We start from the raw sequence: 20,452 nt of genomic DNA on the forward strand, positions 1-20,452 counted from the left end.
CATTAATTAATGTAGAGATTTAATCTCTGGAAAAAGTTATGGGAGCTAGAGAATTAAAAAGCAACTCAACTGCTGTGGGCTATAACCCAGTCACAGGATTGCCTATATTCAGCAATTCCCACGGCTGATTTTTTGTTTCTATTAAAGACTATTTTGAAACAGCCACTGTCCTTGGTATCCCTGGAGAGTTGAATCCATTCGATCGTTTAACCCAACAAATACGTAGTGAGAAATGAACTAAAATCAGTGCCATCAACCCTACAACAACAAACAGGTGCGCGCAGCCCAGCACTCATAAGCAACCCAGCCACAATAAACCAGCGAAGGAAAATATTTTGGTGATAAAACCTTCTTGTTTCCTTTAACCACCCTGCACTAGTGGATTTTGTATTTTAATAGCAAGGTGATTTTATATCTCTGGAACAGCCATGCTTCGTGGTGGTGAGAGCATGCTGCTCTCCTCTGTGGTATTTTGTAAGCAAGCCCTACCTCCGCCGGTGGTGGGTGTCGTCCTGGGCGCCTTCCAGCAGCAGGTGGCGGTAGCGTTGTGGTGTTCATCTTTGGCACAGTCCTGGGTCCAGTAGGGACGGGGTTAGCCGGCAAAGCTTTCTGTGGGGGGCGGGGTCTAGCAGCGTCCTAAGCAAGAAACAAAGAGCTTTGAATTCACATTCAGGAAGGGCGCCTCTATGGCCAAGCCTATGAGGTCCCCAACCTCAGCGCATAAGAAAGGTTTGCAGCCAATTGCTCATGACTTAACCCTTTCCTTGCCCTTTCCATGGATGACTGCAGTTACTGAGAGCCTAGAATCCCATGTAATGCATCAGCTCAAGCCCACTGCCGGCCCTGACAGAGGCCTTTGGCACACCTGCCAGCACCCTGGCCCTCTCAAGAGCAGGCATTCACCAGCTGCAGATTAGGAGCTCTGCAAAGAGCACGGAAGGTGGTTTCACCCACCCTGCCCTGCGCCCAGTTTTTCTCCTTCCTCATTACAAAGCCCAGGAAGTCATTAGCTAAAAGGTCCTGAGCGTCTGCTCGATTTCCTGGCTCGTATTGATTGCCAGAGCTGTTACTGAAAGGTGCTTAAGGGGGCTTCTGAATCCAATACCCACCTGATGCCAATTTAGCCATAACGTATAACTGGCAAACGGTCCATATCTTGGGAGGGTCTGCTTTAGCCCCCAAGGAGAATATCAAGTATTGCTCCGAAAATGAAACAACTCCATATGGGGGGCGAAAGCCAATGACAGAACTAACCTGTCTGCCTTAGATCACAATGGAGGGGGACTAGCTGGCTCAAGGGATGGGAGATGGAGCTGTCCATCTCTAGGTCACAGGCTTGGATCTGGTCCAAGTGGCTTCTGACAGTTGTTACAATCTGATGGCTCTTTGGTGACCGGCGTGAAATGGGCTGGTGGGCTCAGCTCAGCCCAATAACTATTGGACAGTGGTTCACCTCACGACATGCCCCCCCATGCTGGTGGTCTCAGCCAATGGCTGCTGCCCATGTTCTCTGCCTGTTCTGACCAGAACTAGAGCACTTCTGCCTCCCGAGCTTTTAATTCGCATGATTTCCTGAGCTCTGATTTGGATTGGAAAGTTTCAGCCCAGTACTTAGACCCATAGACTTTAAGGTCAGAAGGGACCATCATGACCATCTAGTCTGACCTCCTGCACATGGCAGGCCACCACACCTCACCCACCCCCTCCTGTAACAGACCCATAACCTCTGGCTGAGTAACTGACATCCTCGAATCATGGTTTAAAGACTTCAACTTACAGAGAATCCACCATTGACACTAGTTTAAACCTGCAAGTGACCCATACCCCATGCTGCATACACACAACACATATGCATGCACGCACACACATATATTATATAAAATATACATGCAAATGCACACACACACCAGCATCTGATTGCAACTAATTTTTTTAATACAAACAAACAAGGACTCTTGTCCTGCAACAAACAGCCGCCCATGGGATACTCTCAGCGTTACATTTTCTATTCTCATAACCACATTCAGTGCAAAACAAATGACTCTTGGGAGCAGTCATCTCAGAGGACCTACTCACATGGCACTGCTTAGCTTCCATGTTTAGCCATTGTGCTGCAGGTGCTGATGTAATAAACAAGTCTGCCTTTACAGTTTGGAGGGCACCCCAAAATCCCCCATGTTCAACTGAACACCTACAGATGCAACACTCGATGGTTCAAATCAGCTAATGCTTGGGTATTTATCACCACTAACTCACGAGTCCTGCTCTTGTGTTCAAGGGGGAATTTCTAACTCCTTCAATGCAGTCTATCAACACCTGTGTCCAGAGAGTCCTGATAGGTACAGCAAGTGCTCACATGCTGTGGATCCTTAGGAAAGACACTGACATGGAGAAATGCAGTGAAACTAGTCATTGCCCATATATCTTCTAATCTCTGTGGCCCTCACCCAATCAAATGATAGGGGACCTTCCTTCTTGAAACCGCCGCAGAAGCGTTCCTCTGCTGTAGGTCTGACTGATACAACCTCAGCGGCGTCGCATATCTGGTTGTCACAGAGAAGAAACATGTGTCTGGAGGAAACTTGTCAACAAACAGCCACAAGGGATATTTTCTCATTATTGATCAGAGGTTGCTTCCTGCTTTTGTTTGTATTTTTTCCTGTGAATAGCCTAATTGCAGAATTGTCCATAGGAACAATGGAGCTAGAAACAAATCCCATTCACTGAAATCCTGTGTTCTTCGGTGTTTTGTTCTGATTTCTCCTCTACATCCTTTGGAGACGCTATCTGAAGCCAAATTCCTGCTGCCTCCCGTGATGCAGCTCTCTCCTGGCATGCATCTTTGGAAGGTTTTCCTCTGGTTCTGGCCCTAAGCTAGTAAAAGGGCTTTCAAGGAATTGTGGGTGGTTTGAAGAGGCTGACTCGAGTGAAGGAAATTTAGCAAATCAATTACATGCTGCATGAGGCCCGATAGATATGGAACAACCGAACATATAATCCAAGCGTGGCCAATCTGCAGCCACACAGTGCTACACTGCAGCCTGAGGCTGCACCTCCAGGGAATGCTCCTGGAGGTGGCCAAATCGAGATGGTCTGTTGCATGATGGGGCCTATCACTGATTGCTAATTGCATGCTGGGGGTTGTCGTCTCCATAGGCTATAACGCTATAAAAGTCAAGAGTGACTGCAATCTGCTTCTTTAATACAAAATGGGTGTGGCTCCTAGGCTCCTGGCAAATTGTCAGCAGGTACGTTTACACAGCAAAGACATGCCAGCCGATTTGGACCCATGGGGCTCTGGCTGCGGGGCTGCTGTGTAGACCTCCGAGCTTGGGATGGAGCCCGGGCTCTGGGACCCTGCGAGGTGGGAGGGTCTCAGACCTCAGGCTGCAGCCCGAGCCCTGCGGCATGGACCAGCTGCTGGTGTCTAATTGCTGCGTAGACACACCCAGTGTGACCTCAGTTACACAAAGACTTGGTGCCCCTGCTGAAGGAAATGGTATTGCCTGAGACTGGCTAACAGTCTCCTTTGCACCCAGCAGGGGAACATTATCAACTGCAGTATGAGGCAGCAGGAGCACATGTGCTAACCTCTCCACTGGGAACAAATAGAACTGTCCTGCAGGAAGAGGTAACACAATGGAGTTCATTCACTTGCATCTCATCTCAAGAGATGTGAATGAAACCTAAAGGCAAGCACAAAAGAACTGAGTCCCTGGTGGTTCCATCCCACCCACTCCTGTGCCCAGTTCAGCACAGCTCTCGGTCAGAGAGAGCACAGGTGGGGGAAATGCATCGCTTGAGCTGCAGTAGGAAAGGTTAGTCACTGGTCTCTGCCCCATGCCTGGTGCTAGTGACCATCAGAACTCTAACGTTGCCATGAGCAGTTAGACGCCAGCACGTTCGCTCAGAGCAGGTGGCACGTTCCAACCACAGTAAAGGACAGACAGATCTATGGCAAATTGCAATCGGATTCCTTTACCTGTGGGACTATGAGTTTTGGAGCACGGGGTGCTGGCCTGGTTGGAGGAATTCGTCTCGCAGTGTCCTTCGGAATCCCATCTATCTGATATACCAGACCAGGGGATTTCCTGGTGTCGTTGCTGTGGCCAGCTGGGAAAGCACGTGGTTGCTGTATATTAGTTTTGAGATCTGGGGCAGGTTTGGGGTGAAGCACAGCAGGTTTCGATGGGATTTCTGGGGTGGAGGTAGCCTGCATACAAGTCACACAAACACCAGGCATTATTTCCACATCAGACATGCTGCTTTCTATACTCATTGTCGCACCTCTGTTTCTTCCATGAGGCCTTCCAGCAATACAGCAAAAAGTGCTGACTACAGAGTCATAAACTGGCCAAGTGACTCTGTCTTCGGCCATGGATATCTAGCAAACGTTGATCATTTTGCCTGTGACACAGTCCACACCAGGAAGTTTACAAGTGTCAGCAACGGGTGCATTGAATAGTGTAGAAAACAATTTGGCTGTGATTTTCAAAGGAGCCAAAAGGAGTGAGTCTAGGGTTGCCAACTTTTTACTCACACAAAACCGAACACCCTTGCCCCGCCCCTCCTCTGAGGCCCCACCCCCCTCTCACTCCATCCCCACCACCACCACCACCACAACTCGCTCTCCCCACCCTCACTCACTCGCTCATTTTCACCTGGCTGGCTCAGGGGGCTGGGGTACGGGAGGGGGTGAGGGCTCCAGCTGGGGGTGTGGGCTCTGGGGTGGGGCCAGGGATGAGGGGTTTGGGGTGCAGGAGGGGTCTCCGGGCTGAAGCCGAGGGGTTTGGAGTATAGGAGGGGGCTCCGGGCTGAGGTTGGGGTGCAGGCTGGGGGTGCAGGTTCCGGGGTGGGGCCAGAAATGAGGGGTTCAGGGTGCGGGAGGGGGCTCTGGGCTGGGGCAGAGGGTTGGGGTGGTGAGGGCTCCGACTGGAGGTGCGGGCTCTGATGTGGGGCTGGGGATGAGGGATTTGGGGTACAGGAGGGTGCTCCAGGCTGGGACCGAGGGGTTTGGAGTGCGGGAGGGGGCTCTGGGCTGGGGAGCGGGCGGTATGAGGGCTCTGGCTGGGGGTGCAGACTTCCTGTGACCCACAGGAAAAAAATCAAACACGGGCCACTCAGCCACCGGGGGGGGGCATGGAGGCTCGGGGCTTCCCCCTGCAGCGGGGCGAGTTGGCGCTTGTGGCTCCAGCCCAACTGTTCTGGTCGAAAACCGGACACCTGGTCACCCTAAGTGAGTCACTCAAAATCGTAAGACTGGCAGGGACCTCGAGAAGTCATCTAGTCCAGTCCCCTGCTCTCAAGGCAGGACTAAGTATTATCTAGACCATCCCTGACAGGTGTTTGTCCAACCTGCTCTTAACAATCTCCAGTGATGGAGATTCCACAGCCCCCCTAGGCAATTTATTCCAGTGCTTAACCACCCTGACAGTTAGGAAGTTTTTCCTAATGTCCAACCTAAACCACCCTTGCTGCAATTTAAGCCCATTGCTTCTTGTCCTATCTTCAGAGGTTAAGAACAACAATTTTTCTCCCTCCTCCTTGTAACAACTTTTTATGTACTTGAAAACTGGTATCATGTCTTCTCTTTTCCAGACTAAACAAACCCAATTTTTTCAATCTTCCCTCATAGGTCATGTTTTCTAGACCTTTAATCATTTTTGTTGCTTTTCTCTGGACTTTCTTCAGTTTGTCCACATCTTTTCTGAAATGTGGCACCCAGAACTGGACACAATACTCCAGCTGAGGCCTAATCAGCACAGTGTAGAGCGGAAAAATTACTCCTTGTGTCTTGCTTACAACACTCCTGCTAATATATCTCAGAATGATGTGGAGACAGAGGCAGACTGGGTTTAGCACTATGGCTGAACAATGCCTCTGAGTAGGTTTCTGGTGTCTTTGTCTCTACCTTTCTGTGTTCCTGTGGGGTTTTCAGCTTGAAGGCTGGATTTGCATGGCCGTTTACACCATACTGATCTGGAGCAGAGGCACTGCTGGCAATCAGGGAGAGAAAAGAAAAGAATGGTTAATGAATTTCCTCTTTTTTTCTTTGCCTAAATTTCAACAAGAAGTTTCATCAAAATTTGAAAACAACATCGACCAGCCCAACCAGCATGTTTAACCATGTCGCCCTCTAGTGACTAAACTTTACCACGCAAACTGCTATCCTGACATCCACAAACATCTGTGTCATTCATTAGTGGCTGCCTGGCCAACAGAATCGCCTATGGGAACGTTTTCTTGTGCCTATTCTCCAAAGGGAAGTGTCTGAAAGTTCAGTCCATGGAGTGATCTGCATGGCATGAACCTTCTCGGTGCTCGACAGGGAGACGGATAATTAGATACAGGAGTTATTTGTGATTTCTCTTTTCTCGGACACTGGAAAGGTTTGGGACAGAGGGAGGCAAAGAATAATAGTGAACATTCACCCAAACTGTTGGCTCCTCTTTGAAGGGATGATGGTCTCTTTTAGAGGCCTGAGTCTGTCCCTCCATTTATAGCAGCAAAACGCAACTGCTATTCCGATCAAAAGCAAGATGGAAACCAGGACTCCTGCTATCACTGGAACCAGGCCTGAGAGCAAGAAAACAGAATCAATCACTGTGTAAGGATCTTCCTTCCCCAACCCACTCCCCACTGCTTTACTAGGGACCAGGAAGATCAAATGAGTCACACCCACTTTCTTGGGGCAAGGGCCCACTGTCCAGGCTGCCTCCGTTCCCAGGTTTGTTGCAAAACGGGGGCGCCCATCCATTGTTGCAGTGGCAGTTCTTGTTGCTGTTGCATACCTGTTTCGGGAACAGTTAGGGACTTTATTGGCAGTTGCTCAGCTCTGCTAGAATCCACGCACAGCAACTAACCAAACACCGGCCTCCAGCCCCTCACATGGGCCACATGGTAGAGTCGGTTTTCAAAGGCACAAATTGGGAGTTAGACGCCCGTCACTCGCATGGGATTAAGAAGCAGGAGACCAGAGGGGCTCATGTAAATGTGACACCAGAACTGAGTTTTTAAGTATAAATAGCTCCACAAAATGCCATGCACAAATGTACAGTGGCTTGTCCCCACCCCAGCCTGAAATGGAGACGAGACAGAAAGACACTCACTCCCCGCCCATGGCACTTCTTCCGACAGCCTTCAGAGTCAAAGATGGATGTGTTCCTGCAGTGTCCCTCGAAGCAAACCTGTGGGAACAGGAACCAAACACCCTGTCAGCTCTCTGGGGGAGGGACCGTCTCATTGTTCCATGTTTGTAATTGTACAGCACCTGGTCCCAGGGGGGAGGGGCTGGCTAGGACTCCTGGGGGCTACCAGAGTACAGATAATAATAAATAATAATGTCAGAACTGAAGCCACGGCCAGCAGTGAGGTTCGGCTGGTCTCCAAACAAATGTCCATCCCCATCCGCGCCCCAGTGAATGGAACTTCAGACACGCGATGGAGAAACTGAGGCTAAGAGGCCAGTTGACTTGCCCAACGCAGGCCTGTGGGAGAGCTGGTATTAGTTCTTGACCCATACGCTGGCGCTCGTCGCTCTAGGCCGCACTGTCTGAGAGCACAAGACTCAGATCTGACATCATCCCCCCCGTTCACATGGCAAAGAGCTAAGGCGCCGCCTTTTGGTATCAGTGTAAAAAAGGAGCCTTCTTCTGCTGCTCGAGAGAGGGAACTATTAGAAACACAGGACTGGGAGGGACCTCCTAGGTCATCATGTCCAGCCCCTGCTATAGCAGGTAACCTGCGGTAGGGATGCCGTGTTATCTCTCAACAAGCACACAGAAGCAGTGCTGTAAGAAGTTGCTCACGTGACATACGTAGCAATTCCCCACAGAGGCAGGAAGCCTCAGGTGAGAATTGTTTAATAACCATAGAGCATTTTCCAGCCGGCAAAGCCACACCCAGACCCATCCAACAACACCGTGGTACGCGGCTGTACCTACATGATTGTTCCCACACTTTGTTCCCGTCATCACCAGGCCAGGGTCTAGCATATCCCCTTCACTCTCTTCAGCACCATACACGTGGGTCCCCCGACACTTGATCGGCCTTCCCTCCACCGTGATGGTGGTGTCTATCGAGACAGCTCTGGACTCCAGCGGCTTGGAAGCAGAGCTCTGGCACTGTATCTTCCCGCATTTCGCGTCTCTGTTGGAAACGTGGAGACAGGGTGAAGGGTTGCATCGTGCCTTCTGGTTAACGTTTCCACTTTATTCCCACAGAATTAAGAAAATTCACATTAAAACCAAGAGATAGGAGGGGGCGCTGACCAATCTCTGAACTTATGTCAAGACAATAACATTCATTGGTTCAGTGGCAACAGAAATAAGGAGCCATTGAGAGCCAGCTTATGGAACAATCCTAAGGAGACAGGCTGTCACCATCTCACCTATGTACCTGGGGTAAGCCAAACCCAACAGACTCATCAACAGGACACAGACTGCAGGGCCCTTCGCCCCACCGTGTGTTGAGACTGTTCAGTCTGAGTGGATGGACATGGAGATGGACATGAACGCACCTTTTAGAGGTTATAAATATTGGGCCTGGCCAAATAACAGGGAACAACACTTAGCAAAACTTTTTCAAAAATTTCCTTCCCTGTTTATTGTCGGGTAGAAATCTCATCCTTTTTTCTTCAAAATTCAGGGTTGGTTTTTTTTGGTGAAATCTTTAAACTTGGAAAAATTTCGAGCAGCCCAAATAAATAGCAATGCTACTATCATAAAGAACCGCACAGTTCTAATTGGGATAAGGGCGGTCTGACGGCAGGGTGAGGGCATTAATACGAACAGAGGGTAGCTAGCTTTAATCTGGTGGTCCTTATCTTAGCAGGGTAGGAAACATCACTTCCCTACTAGCGGTTATCAGTGGCCATTCTGCATTCTACCTCGTTTCACACTTCCTGTATCTGCCGTAGACATCCTTCCCGCAGTTCCCGTAGGTGTCGCCGGCAGCGTTAACCTTCTCAAAGCACAGGTCAGGTGCGGGCCTTGCTCCTGTATGGAAGAGACTCATGTGACTGACTCTTGGGGAAGGTGGTGGCTTCCTAGGGTGACCAGATGGGGACAGTCCCAATATTTGGGGCTTTGTCTTTTATAGGCGCCTATTACCCCCATCCCGATTTTTCACACTTGCTGTCTGGTCATGCTACTGCTTCCTCAAACCCAGCACCCCATCACTTGTTCATTCTTTTTCCCTGACAAGTTAATAATATAATAATAGATGGAGATATACCTATCTCATAGAACTGGAAGGGACCCTGAAAGGTCATCGAGTCCAGCTCCCTGCCTTCACTAGCAGGACCAAGTACTGATTTTGCCCCAGTTGGCCCCCTCAAGGATTGAACTCACAAGCCTGGGTTTAGCAGGCTATCCCTCCCCCCTTAGATGGATGGATGGATGACAACCTATTACTACTTGCTCCCAGTGAGCAGTGCAGGAGAGGTTTTCCAGCCGAGCGTGGACAGCCTGGGACAAGTCCTCTGGAACTGAACACTGCTGAGTGCTAGCCCTCTAGGGATATAGCGAACGGGTGGAATGCTGGGCACCGCTGGAGCTTTCTGGCTGGCTGTCACTGGTATAATTTGTACAAGCACTTGGGTTTGCATTTGTGCTTCCTCCAGCCCCAACTGGCTTCTCCTGGATCACATGGTGAAGTCACAATTCCATGCTTGTGAGATCATAATCTGTCACCATAGAAATCTACAAGTCCTCTGTTTATCTGAAAACAGATACAACACGGGCAGAGGAAGTAGAAGCTTCTGGGTGCTGCCCCTGCAATATGCCTCAACCCTTCCTGGCCACTTCTGGAGACAGTTACGGGGAGGCAGCATGCTACAGCATACAGGGCACTGACCTACAAGTCATGAGACCAAGGTCCAATTCCTGGGGTGGCCAATGACCTGCTGCGTGAACTTGGGCACGTCATATTCCCTCTTTGTGACTGTTTCCCCTCCCACCCTTTGTCCATCTGGTTTCTTTGGATTGGAAGATCCTCCAACTGGAGATTGTCTTTCATGATGTTTGTACCATGCCCAGCACAATGGGGCCTGATCTCACTATGGGGTCCTAGGTGCTACCATCATGAACAATAATAATAATCTAAAGCAGATGATCAATCTTGCAAAGACCATCTCACCAGGGAGCCTACTTCTCTGCAAGACACTCTCCTTACCGGGCCCCCAGAGCTCCACGCACTGCTGCTCGTACGTGAGACACATGCCAACGTAGCAATACGCCCTCCTTCCTGCACACGGCGTGCCGTCCATTTGGTAGAAGTTGGCGGGGCAGAATGCTGACTTGCCAGTGCAGTGCTCTGGCAGGTCACAGGGTCTCGACGTCTCCCTGCAGAGAGTTCCTGGAGCCATCAGCTAAAGAGATGGAGGGGGGAAAAAAATCAACGGTTACTCCTTGCCTGTCTGCAATAGGATTTTTTTTCTCTACAGTTAGAAAAATCTACAAGCTGTCTAATCTAGCCATCCCACAGCTCTTAGTCTTAGCCACCCTCAAACTGCTATCAACTGAACTTTCATTAACTAGCTAGTCGTGGTTAAAAGCAAGTTGATCTGTTTAAGCCCTTTCCCGTCTCTGGTTAAAATGAGATGGGCGAAGTAGAGTACCGTGACCCGGTGAGTATCTTTCATCTCTAGGATGGCTGGGAACCCAGGCCGAGTCATTGAAATGCTGTTAGCGTTTCGCAGCCCACTGGCGATCGACATGGGCACATTGTCACTATAAGACGATTGCACACACACCTGTGTGAGGATTAATCGCCTAGAGAAACTGCGGGGCTTTGAACTTGGGACGCTGGGCTCCAAAACCAGACATAGGTTCCCGCAAGATCTAACAAGACAGCAAAACTGTTTGACGCAAGCAAGGCAGTCAGATCGCTCCAGTGGCAGGCTCTGCTTGATATATATTTACACACCGCTCATCACACCCACTGAGCTGAACATAGTGACATTTGGTTGTAGAGTTTACAACCACTGGGCCAGGCAAGCGTATTGTTTGCAGAACTCAAGACCTCTACACCCAGGCTTGGAAGGAGTTAAAACAACCAGGCTATTTTGACCAGACTTTCCTAGGGAAGCAGAGATGTAAAGTGAGATCCAGACAGCCACGGCACACACCCTGCTGCTGGAGTTTCTCCGGTTACCTGCTATGCTAGAGGAATTCAACTGTTCACTAGAAGGCTAAAGACAAAGATAACATCCAGTCGAACCCCCTCATGGAAAACACTCCTTCTCGTGTGCAGGTTTCTCCTGGGATACAATTTCACTCTTTCACCGACCACTGGGGCAGAACACAAAAACCATCAATAAACTGGTAACATAATCCACCAGGGAACCTACGCTCCAAGCCCTGCTGTGCCAGTTATCTTTTTGGAAACAGAAGCTTGTCCCTTGATGCAGTTTAACCCCTCGTAATCACAGCACGGCACCAGCGTAAGCCAAAACAGATGGTGCTGGTCTCCCCAAGGGATGGAAGGTGGAAGGGAAGGGGAGAAAACGGACTTCTCCACTGTCTAGACTACCCACGTTTTTTTAAATTGCAGAAGCCTACAGAGTTCACTCCACTGATCACAGAAGAGGCTGCAGGCAGTAACAAAGTGACAGGAACCGAATCCAACTGGCCACGTGTTTGAAATGACAGGGACTATGACCAGCATACGCTTCACGCAACACTCCAATGGAGCAACGAATTAACCTACATTATGTACTGAAATCCTGTTCATATAAACGACAAAGGCTTGCAAAAATGACTAGAAATTTTAGCTGCCTCCGTTGTTGGGGACCCAACTTTAGGTACCTGAAGAGCTGTGCTTTGCAGAAAGGGTGGAGTATCCGTTCTCTGAAATTCTGGCCTCTTTAATCGCTCTGAAGTTGAGCACCCAAAACCATGAGTCACTTTTGAAGATCTTGGCCTATACTGCTTACAAGCTTAGGACATCGGGATTCGGGACCCAAGGGTCTTTTCTTCCTCCTCGGCAGCATTTCTCAAAGCAATAAGGCCACAGCCTCAAAGGCAGCCTCCACCTTTGTGCCGGAAGTCGATGGCGGGCAGCGAACAAAGTGGGTACGAATGCAGATGTCTCACACCCTGAGTGGTGAACGCGACCAGGTGGCTAGATCTCCACATTCTACCATTTGCCCCACTGTTGACTGCAGGTCCAAAATCAGGGGGCTGGGACCCATTTGAAAATGTCTCCCTGGAGCCTGGCCAGTACTATGGGGCCTCAGTGAGCTAACAGCAGGAATCTATCAGCTGTAGGGCTCTGTATTTTTTTTTTTTTTAATATGGAGATATACCTATCTCATAGAACTGGAAGGGACCTTAAAAGGTCATTGAGTCCAGTCCCCTGCCTTTACAGCAGGACCAAGTACCATCCCTGACAGATTTTTGCCCCAGATCCTTAAACGGCCCCCTCAAGGATTGAACTCACAACCCTGGGTATAGCAGGCCAACGTGCAAACCACTGAGCTATCCCTTCCCCTACAGTGTGGTCTGTGCTTATCACCATGGTATCTGTTGCCTTTGGACAGAGTGGGAGATACTTGCACAGGAGAATGCAACTGTATTTAAAGGTGCATGTTGTATACGAGCTGTTTCCCAAAATATTTTATAGAGATAATAAACAATAGCAGAGGGGCAAAGAAACTAGACGGCACAAGCAAGATACGCCTGCATGAGGTGGGGAATCCAAACAGTGCCCAGGACTGTGTCCCATACGTCTTTTCAAATCATTGGCGGGAGGAGCCGTAAATTTGGGGCCACATGCTCCTCGCTCCGTCAGTTTCTCCTCAGCCACTCCCCTGTTCTAACAGCCCCCGACCAACCTCTCTCTTCTTTGCTAGCAACGGGCCCCACCTTGCACTGGTGACAGCAGGTTCCATGCGCACACTCGGCGCCAGGCTTCAGGGAGCAATCGATGGCGTTGCAGCAGGGATTATTGCACTCCTGAGAGAGAGGAACAAGAGACGTGTGGTGTTTATGAGGCAGATGTTCTGAGCCGGAAACACCCAGGTGGCCAGTTGCCAGGGCGGGGCTTATCCCATTCTTGTTGATGATGCACATAGTGCATCTGACCTCCCCCCTCTCCCTGCATGTTCAGTACAACTGGCCCTTCCAGAAAGCCCCGCACTTGTCTTCTAACTGCAGCACTGCTGTATCCTCCCTGGGAGTAGTATGCTATTGCCCCCCCCCTTCTAATGAATGGAAGGTTAGCTCATGCTGTGTGCATTTCAACTGGCGGCTCTGGCCTGCTAGCCCCAGGAGGGTTCCATCTCATCCTGCTTCATCGCAGAGAGGAGAAGACAGGGAAGCACAGAATGAAAGAAAGGAGGCAACCTGACATGTTCAGAGATGAAGCTGCACATAATTCCAGTGAGCCTGGCAAACCGCAATATAAATGAGGCTCGTACGGCTGTCCGAAAGGCCAGTGAGTCTTCTACCCACTTTTTTTCTGATTTAGATCTGGGTCCAAATCGATTGCGGATTCCAGATCCCTGAACTTCAAACCTACGTCTGGCTTTGAATTTTGCAAATGACTCCTCCTCTTTGCATCAGGTCAAACCAGAGGCCCCTGGACTATCTGAAATCTAGAACTCGATGCAAATTTTGTGGTGTGTCCAGGCTACCCACCTAGTTTAACTGTATTTTAGAGCTGGGTTGGTGGAGCGATTGCATTAAGATGGCAACTAGAATACTCATACCTAGCTGTTATGTAGCACTTCTCACCAGTAGATCTCAAGCGCTTCACCCCCATTATCATTATCCCCATTTTACAGATTGGGAAACTGAGGCAGAGAAGGGCGCTGTGATTTGCACAAGGTTAGCCAGCAGGCCAGTGGCAGAGCCAGGAATAGAAGCCAGGCTAGTGCTAACGGGCTTCTCTACACTGAACTCCCATCCTTCCGCTCATGCAAATGCTCTTCCCATTTATTTTCTCTGTCTCTTTTGAACCAGACTAACCATTCCCTGTGGATTTTTCAAATACGTTCCGTGGGAAGTGCTTTAGCTTAGTATAGTTCCTAAAGCTACAAGCATCCAGCTTGCATGCTCTCTCCATACATGTCTCCTACCAGCATGTATGCTGGATGTTCCCTGCACATGCCTTCTGCCAAAAGCAGTGCTGAATGTGTAACCACTCTTGCAAGGGGTCGTCGGCAGGGATTAATCCTAAAATCTTCAGCATCAAAAGCACAGACGTCTGTCACCTGAGCTAAAGGAGTCACTTCATTAGCGGATATCAGTAGTAGGCTCTTATCTTCTATGAGCATCAGCCACTAGAGGGGGACATGACCCATTTAGCTAGCAAGTTACAAATGCATGTTACCATTATTGTTTGTATTGTGGTAGCCCCCAGAGGCCCCAGGCAGGATTAGGGATGCATTGTGTTAGGTGCCGTACATACAGTTAGACAAGGTCTCAGCCTTAAAGAGCTTTACAATCTGATGGACATTGCACCCATGTTAATTGTACTTTACATACGCGTGTCTCCTGCACCTATAAAAGCTGTGCACATATCATGGGTTTGTGTGCCTGTCGGCTGCTTCGCACCCGCATCACTTTCTCCCATCTCAGCCTCAAACAATTCGATCTAAACGAGAGTTACCTCCACTTCTCCGCAGTCACATTCCTCCCCATCTTCCAGGTAACCGTTTCCGCACCTCTTCCCTCCGTATAAAGTATTGGGGTCTGGCATGTTGGAGAGACATATCCCTCCGCCGGACTGCAGGTACCTGTCCAGCTCCTTCCGATTGCACGTGTTGAATACCCTGGGGAACGGATGCCTGCACACAGATCAGGTCAGAGGAGCATCGCGTGAGAGGCGATCTAAGGCATAAAGCAGCAGAGCAAATGCACCCACGGGTAGAACTGCTCCTCCTCTGAAGGTTGGGCTCCCACCGGGACTGCAGTGAAGTTGCACAAAGGGTGAATTTGGCCTGTGTGTTCCTGGGCAGGGTCAGATTCCATCTTGTATCCAGGTTACAGCGGACAAGGAGTTTAGATTTCAGCTCTGATGCCTCCTTTCCCCAGGTGGGGGATTCAAGGTGGGAGAGTCTGGAAGAGGCATAGCGGACACCCCATCCAAGAGGTTTTCTTAATATCAAGTAATATCAAGTATCACTAGGGTGACCAGAGAGCAAATGTGAAAAATCAGGATGGGGGTGGGGGGTAATAGGAGCCTATATAAGAAAATGACATCTGGTCACCCTAGGCTCCACGTACACGGCCCCCAAGGAGATATACCCTTAGCCACTCAGTATGGCTTCTTCCGAACTGTTAGAGTAACTTTTAGAACCTTACACTTGACACTGAATAATTGGTTGTGAATCTGACTGATAAAAAGATTTATCCCCCCCCCACCTCCCAACCTCCTACTCAAGTGGAACAGGTTTAAGTAGGTTTTCTGTTACATGGCTTTTTAATCTCCTCGTGGGGTGTATGTGTGTATACATACATGTATGTTAGATGCATGCACACAGGCACATGCGTGTTGCATTTGTGTGCATGTTGCGTGTGTGCACGCATGCCAGCGTACCGCCACCTTCCCTCTTGATATTTTTCTTTGTTTGTGAAAACTCAATGACTTCAAAACAAGGGGTTTTAAAGATGGGCTTGTGATAAACAACTTCAAATGTTCTTGGTTAAATGATGGGTTTGTTTCATTTCAAATAAGAAGGGGGTGAGGAGTGGGGGGTGGGTTAGGGTTTTTTATTAGTACAAAGCCCAGCTCTAGAACTTCTAGAAACTCTTCTGGAGCCCTGAGGAGTGAATTTTTCAGCAATACGAGGGCATGTGGCTTTAAGGGAGGAGGGCAGAGCTAGGGATTGTGTGTGTCTGAAGAAACACAGAACCCATGAAAAATTAACCCTGAATCCCCCTGGGTTTACACTCTAGCTCGTCCTCCCTCTTCCCCTCAGGGCTTGCGGTTCCTTTTCTGGGAAATACAGACTTGTAACCACTCACCTGAAATAGAAGCAGAAGAGCATGGACCAAATCCATTTGCTGCACCACCACTTCCAGGGCAAAACTACGCTCTCACCCCATTAACCTGTTAATTGCCCCCAGTGAATTAACATGAAGTGGAACTGAGTTCTCTTAACAAGAAGCTCCTAACAGGCAACGACAACCCCAGGTAACCGGCTTACAAACATGGCTTTGTAGCTGTGCCTTTGGATGGTCCCCCAGGTAATCGCTTTGCCCTTGGTTACCACATTGCCTGGGAATATGAACCCTGCTGTTATACAAGTAAAGGTGCCTAACACCCGTAGGGGTATTTTACATACAGAGCACATGCAACTAAATCGACTAAACCCTCCTGCTGCAGGGCATTTGGGCTGACCCCTTCATTCCACTGGGGTCAGTCATTTGGTAGGGGGCAGTTTAATTTAAACTGGGAATTAAACTAACTGCTCCTGCCGCGTGACCCAAGTTGCCACTGAAGAGGTGTCTCCGTAAACCTGTTACATACAACACCCAGCGCTGGACCCAGCTCCATGCTGCCTCCTCACTGATCCCCGTTCCCCTGGGTTCTCTGGGACGCAGCGGGTTTTGTTTTCCACGGAAGAGCAACTCACCCCGTGGCGGCAGCCATGATGCAGCCTCCGTCGTCAGCCCGGGCGGCACAGCAGCCAGCCGAGTCGTGGCTCATGCCCAAGTTGTGGCCCATCTCATGGGCCACGGTGGCAGCGACGCCAATGGGGTTGTCGGAGTGATCCTGGTCAGAATCAAAGAGCAGCGTCAGCGTGTCACCGACACGTCGGCCGAGCGCTCGCACCGAGCAGGGCTGGGCCGAGAGGTGCATTTTCTGCTGCTGAAGGTGGGCCTGCAGTCAATGGGGCAGTTTGGATCCAGGTCTGGATGCTGGAGCTCAGGCCCATCTCTGTCTGTTTCAGATGTCTGTTGCAAAGTGGTCTGCTGGCCATGAGCACCAATCTGTACTGCCTACGGCCTGTCTTGTCTGGGCCATAATGCTGTATAACAGGCCTTTACTTTGGGTTGAATTGAATATTGTTTATCGTTAGACCCCGGTAGCCTTTTACACGATCGGAGTGGTGGCACCACGTGCTGCATTGCTGGCACCCGAGACTGAAGTCGTGAAGTCTTGTTTTCTACGCACAAATGCTCCAGATTCAACTCCCACCTCAATCTTCTCCCCACCAACGTTTTGTCAGACTGTGTGCGCCCCGGATTAATGAGGTACCCAGAGCCTTTCACGGATGCACGGAGAATTGTTACCTGGGGTTGTCTTTAACCTTTTATGAAAGGGAATGCTGGAGACCGACCTAAAAAAGCGTTTTCCCTCTTGGTTTTCTGGGAGGCAGCTATCACACATATTTGCTACGCACAGGAAATGCCTGATTAGTTGTTAGTAATAACTTACCATGTTCACCCCTCCAGATTGGAAATCGGAGCACATGGCCATCAGTGGAGCTAAGCCGATTGTGGTGCCCTGGAACGACATCCCACTGAAAACAATCCGGAGAAATAATGAAATGGGACAGAGATGTAGTCTGAGGTCTTGTAGAAACCAATGCTGTCTGTAGCCCTATGAACTTACATCAGACCATAAGGAAATGGCTTCTTCATTAATACCTTTCCTGCTATCTTCACAGTTTAGCTTTTCAGCTCCATCATTCCTCTTCTAGAGCTAATAGTTCACCTTACACCATGATCAAGCCATCTAGACTGTGCAGCCAATCCGATTGCTTGTAATGGCCTGGTGATGTTCCTAGCAGATTACTGACTTCCTGGACTTGGAAACAAACACACAAGAGACTGTCCACTGACAATCCACCCCAGGCTGTATCCTGAGCACAATGCATGCTGGGGCCACACTCTGGGAATGTAATGAGTGCTGGGTGAATACCCAGGCAGTGCAGATCTATTCCAGGGCTCACTATGCTAGCTCAGTGCATTGATTTAAGGAGTCCCCAGTCACCTGGAATGCTACACTGCCCTTCCGAGTTTTTAGGGTCTCATAAGAAAGCGGTGGCTTGGGGAATCATGTCCGACCAGACACTCAGAACAGTATGAAAAACAGAATGAATCTGTCTGTGAAAAACCCCACGGAAAAGGTGTTGCATCTCTGCATTTTCTTTTCACTGGCTCCCACTCCACTTCTCACTAGGGAGCTGCTGCAGATTGTTCTTCTAACAGGCCCACCTTGCTGACCCTGTATCCAGTGGAACTAATCAGATCAACAGGATGAGTCACTCTGATTAGCCAGCTAGCTCCCAGCCCGGTGCGCCAAGCATGTCAGAGTGCAGAATGATGCACTTGCTAACACAGGGCGCTGCCCCAGAACTGGCTGAGTGCCTCCTGCAATCTGCACCCACTGAACTGTACATCTTGCCTTACTGCCCAGATCTTCAGAAAAGTCTGTGCACAATTGTGCATGCAAAGATGCACAAGCATTTGCACGAGTATTATGCATGCACAATAATGGGGATGGCAGTCCCCCACTTCAATGTACATGGACTGTGACTCCATACCACTTTCTAAAGCTCCAGCCCCATGAATGCGGTCCAACCAGAACCTTATCCCTGCTGATTTCACACCTTGTCCCCAGATCCCTTGGGCAGAGAGATCGTGTTATTCCAGGAAAAGCAACATACGTGATTAACTGGGCATTGTCGTGCTTTTTGCGGGCTAGCAGCTTGCGCCTCCAAGCAAGGAAGGACCAAAGGGTGGAATGTGAATTCTCGGATATATCGCACTTATTTCGGTCAGTCCAGACCTCCAGCCCCACCAGGGCAATCCGAATGTTCAGGGACTTGTAAAACTAGAAGATGCACAGAGAGGAGAGGAAAGAGCCGATCAACTGATTGCTGACGATTTTTCTCCTCATATTAAACCGTTAATATAAACAATGCTAAATATGTGAATTTTGTACAGTTAGACAGAACCGTAGGTTCAGGGAAAGTGGGTCTCCCTAGAAGCATGTTCTACCCTCAGCTCTGGGATGGGACGAGCCCCCTCAGCATCCAATTCAAAACCCTTCCAAAGCACCGACTGGGCTGGATGCCAGATGTGGCGCTTTCCTTGTGGGGCTAATGGGAGCAGGTTGCTGTAAGCGATGAAGGTCACCCACAATAACACAGCTTTGAGAAGAAACAATTCAAAACACATTGAGATTTTCTTGCTAACACCCCTGTAAGGGGAGGGGATTCCCTCTCAGCTCCCCGTCTCCAACGCCTCTGCTCAGTGGAACTGTTCTGGGGGCGCCGCCCAGTCTCCACAGTGCCAGGTCATCGGGGAGAAGGAGCCAGTGGGGAATTCCCTTTGCTGAGAAGGATACCTTCTTTCTGGCACAAGAAGTTCAGGTGACTGTGTTTCGCTGAGACTTCAGCTCCTTTCCCACCGGTTACACACCTGGCCTCACCTTATCTACGTAATTAGCAACCTCCACTAGTTTATTCTTCGTTATTTGAAGGTCATAGTTATTCTTCTGAAACTGAATGAAACGAGCACAAATCAGCATCATCCTTTAAAAACAAGCAAGAGCGTAACACACATTTAACCAGATCGTGTTATTCTGAGAATACGGAGGTGACTAACCCAGTCAGTGCACATGTGGTGCCCAGGAGTCCCCCTTCAGTGCATACACCAGACCCCTATTCGCAACAGGAAGAGCTACTTCTCCCTGTGCGCCAAGCTGGCGGTATCATACCACCGTGATGCTAGCCATCGAACAGAGCAACACATGTTCATCCTAGGTGAGAATCCCCTGGCCAGACATTTACGTAAAGAGCTGACTAATTTGCCGTGTTACACACAAGGTAATGTAACTTCATGCCTATAATTAGCACAACCACAGCACTTATCATAGAGGATTCGTTACACAACTCACTTACCGGACAAGAATGATAGCTGCACTGCTTCATTTAAAACACTTTTGGCCCATTGAAAACATGTGGTAAATAATGAGTTAACTTGGCAAATAAGGTTTGATCCACGTACTTAAAACAAGTTCCTAAAAGATCTTTTTTAAACCAGACGGGGGGTTCTCACTGGAAAAGCTGGGGCATTTCTTCTTTTAAGAGGGGGCAGTTTGCATTGATCACATCAAGGGTTTGACTAACGAAAGGGGGAAGAACATCTGGCAATCCCTGGATAAGCTGCGTTTTCGCACAATCTCTGCAGTCTCCTGATGCCTAACAGAGGCGAAACACCCAGAATCTGCCTCTCTAGTGTCATTCAGAAGAGGTTACAGCCAATAGCCCTGAAGGAGCTGTGCAATTTTAGCATCAGGCTGTAACTTTATGAATGGGGCTGACCTCCCTACCCCACTCTGTGTGATAATTAAATGATCAATTAAACGTTGTCAGGTTTGGGATGGTATTGAACAGCTTCGACACAGAAAGTTTAGATTCGCAGCATCTGAAACCTCAGCAAGAGCTTTCTTTACCTCCACCACTAAATACCAACGGAGATAGTAGCTAATC

General features: G+C 49.3%; 1 protein-coding gene across 3 annotated transcripts in view; it reads right to left on the reverse strand.

The window, feature by feature from the left end:
* Positions 1-20,452, reverse strand: part of ADAM19 (ADAM metallopeptidase domain 19) — a 54,825-nt gene that overhangs the window by 4,353 nt on the left and 30,020 nt on the right. For 2 of the 3 annotated variants that reach the window (XM_026659321.1, XM_026659319.1), the window contains 15 exons: positions 19,390-19,461; positions 18,623-18,789; positions 17,389-17,473; positions 16,583-16,722; positions 14,614-14,791; positions 12,867-12,956; positions 10,174-10,369; positions 8,888-8,996; positions 7,944-8,148; positions 7,110-7,187; positions 6,683-6,791; positions 6,432-6,576; positions 5,912-5,996; positions 3,983-4,213; positions 490-636 (listed from right to left, as the gene is read on the reverse strand). In XM_026659321.1, coding sequence (XP_026515106.1) covers positions 490-636; positions 3,983-4,213; positions 5,912-5,996; positions 6,432-6,576; positions 6,683-6,791; positions 7,110-7,187; positions 7,944-8,148; positions 8,888-8,996; positions 10,174-10,369; positions 12,867-12,956; positions 14,614-14,791; positions 16,583-16,722; positions 17,389-17,473; positions 18,623-18,789; positions 19,390-19,461 — 2,037 coding nt within the window. The remainder of the gene's footprint in view (positions 1-489; positions 637-3,982; positions 4,214-5,911; positions 5,997-6,431; positions 6,577-6,682; positions 6,792-7,109; positions 7,188-7,943; positions 8,149-8,887; positions 8,997-10,173; positions 10,370-12,866; positions 12,957-14,613; positions 14,792-16,582; positions 16,723-17,388; positions 17,474-18,622; positions 18,790-19,389; positions 19,462-20,452) is intronic. The other variant, XM_026659320.1, reaches the window with a different exon arrangement.

This window comes from Terrapene carolina, unplaced genomic scaffold (assembly GCF_002925995.2).
Source record: "Terrapene carolina triunguis isolate 2854851 unplaced genomic scaffold, T_m_triunguis-2.0 Scaffold629, whole genome shotgun sequence".
In the NCBI taxonomy this organism is placed as follows: domain Eukaryota; kingdom Metazoa; phylum Chordata; order Testudines; family Emydidae; genus Terrapene; species Terrapene triunguis.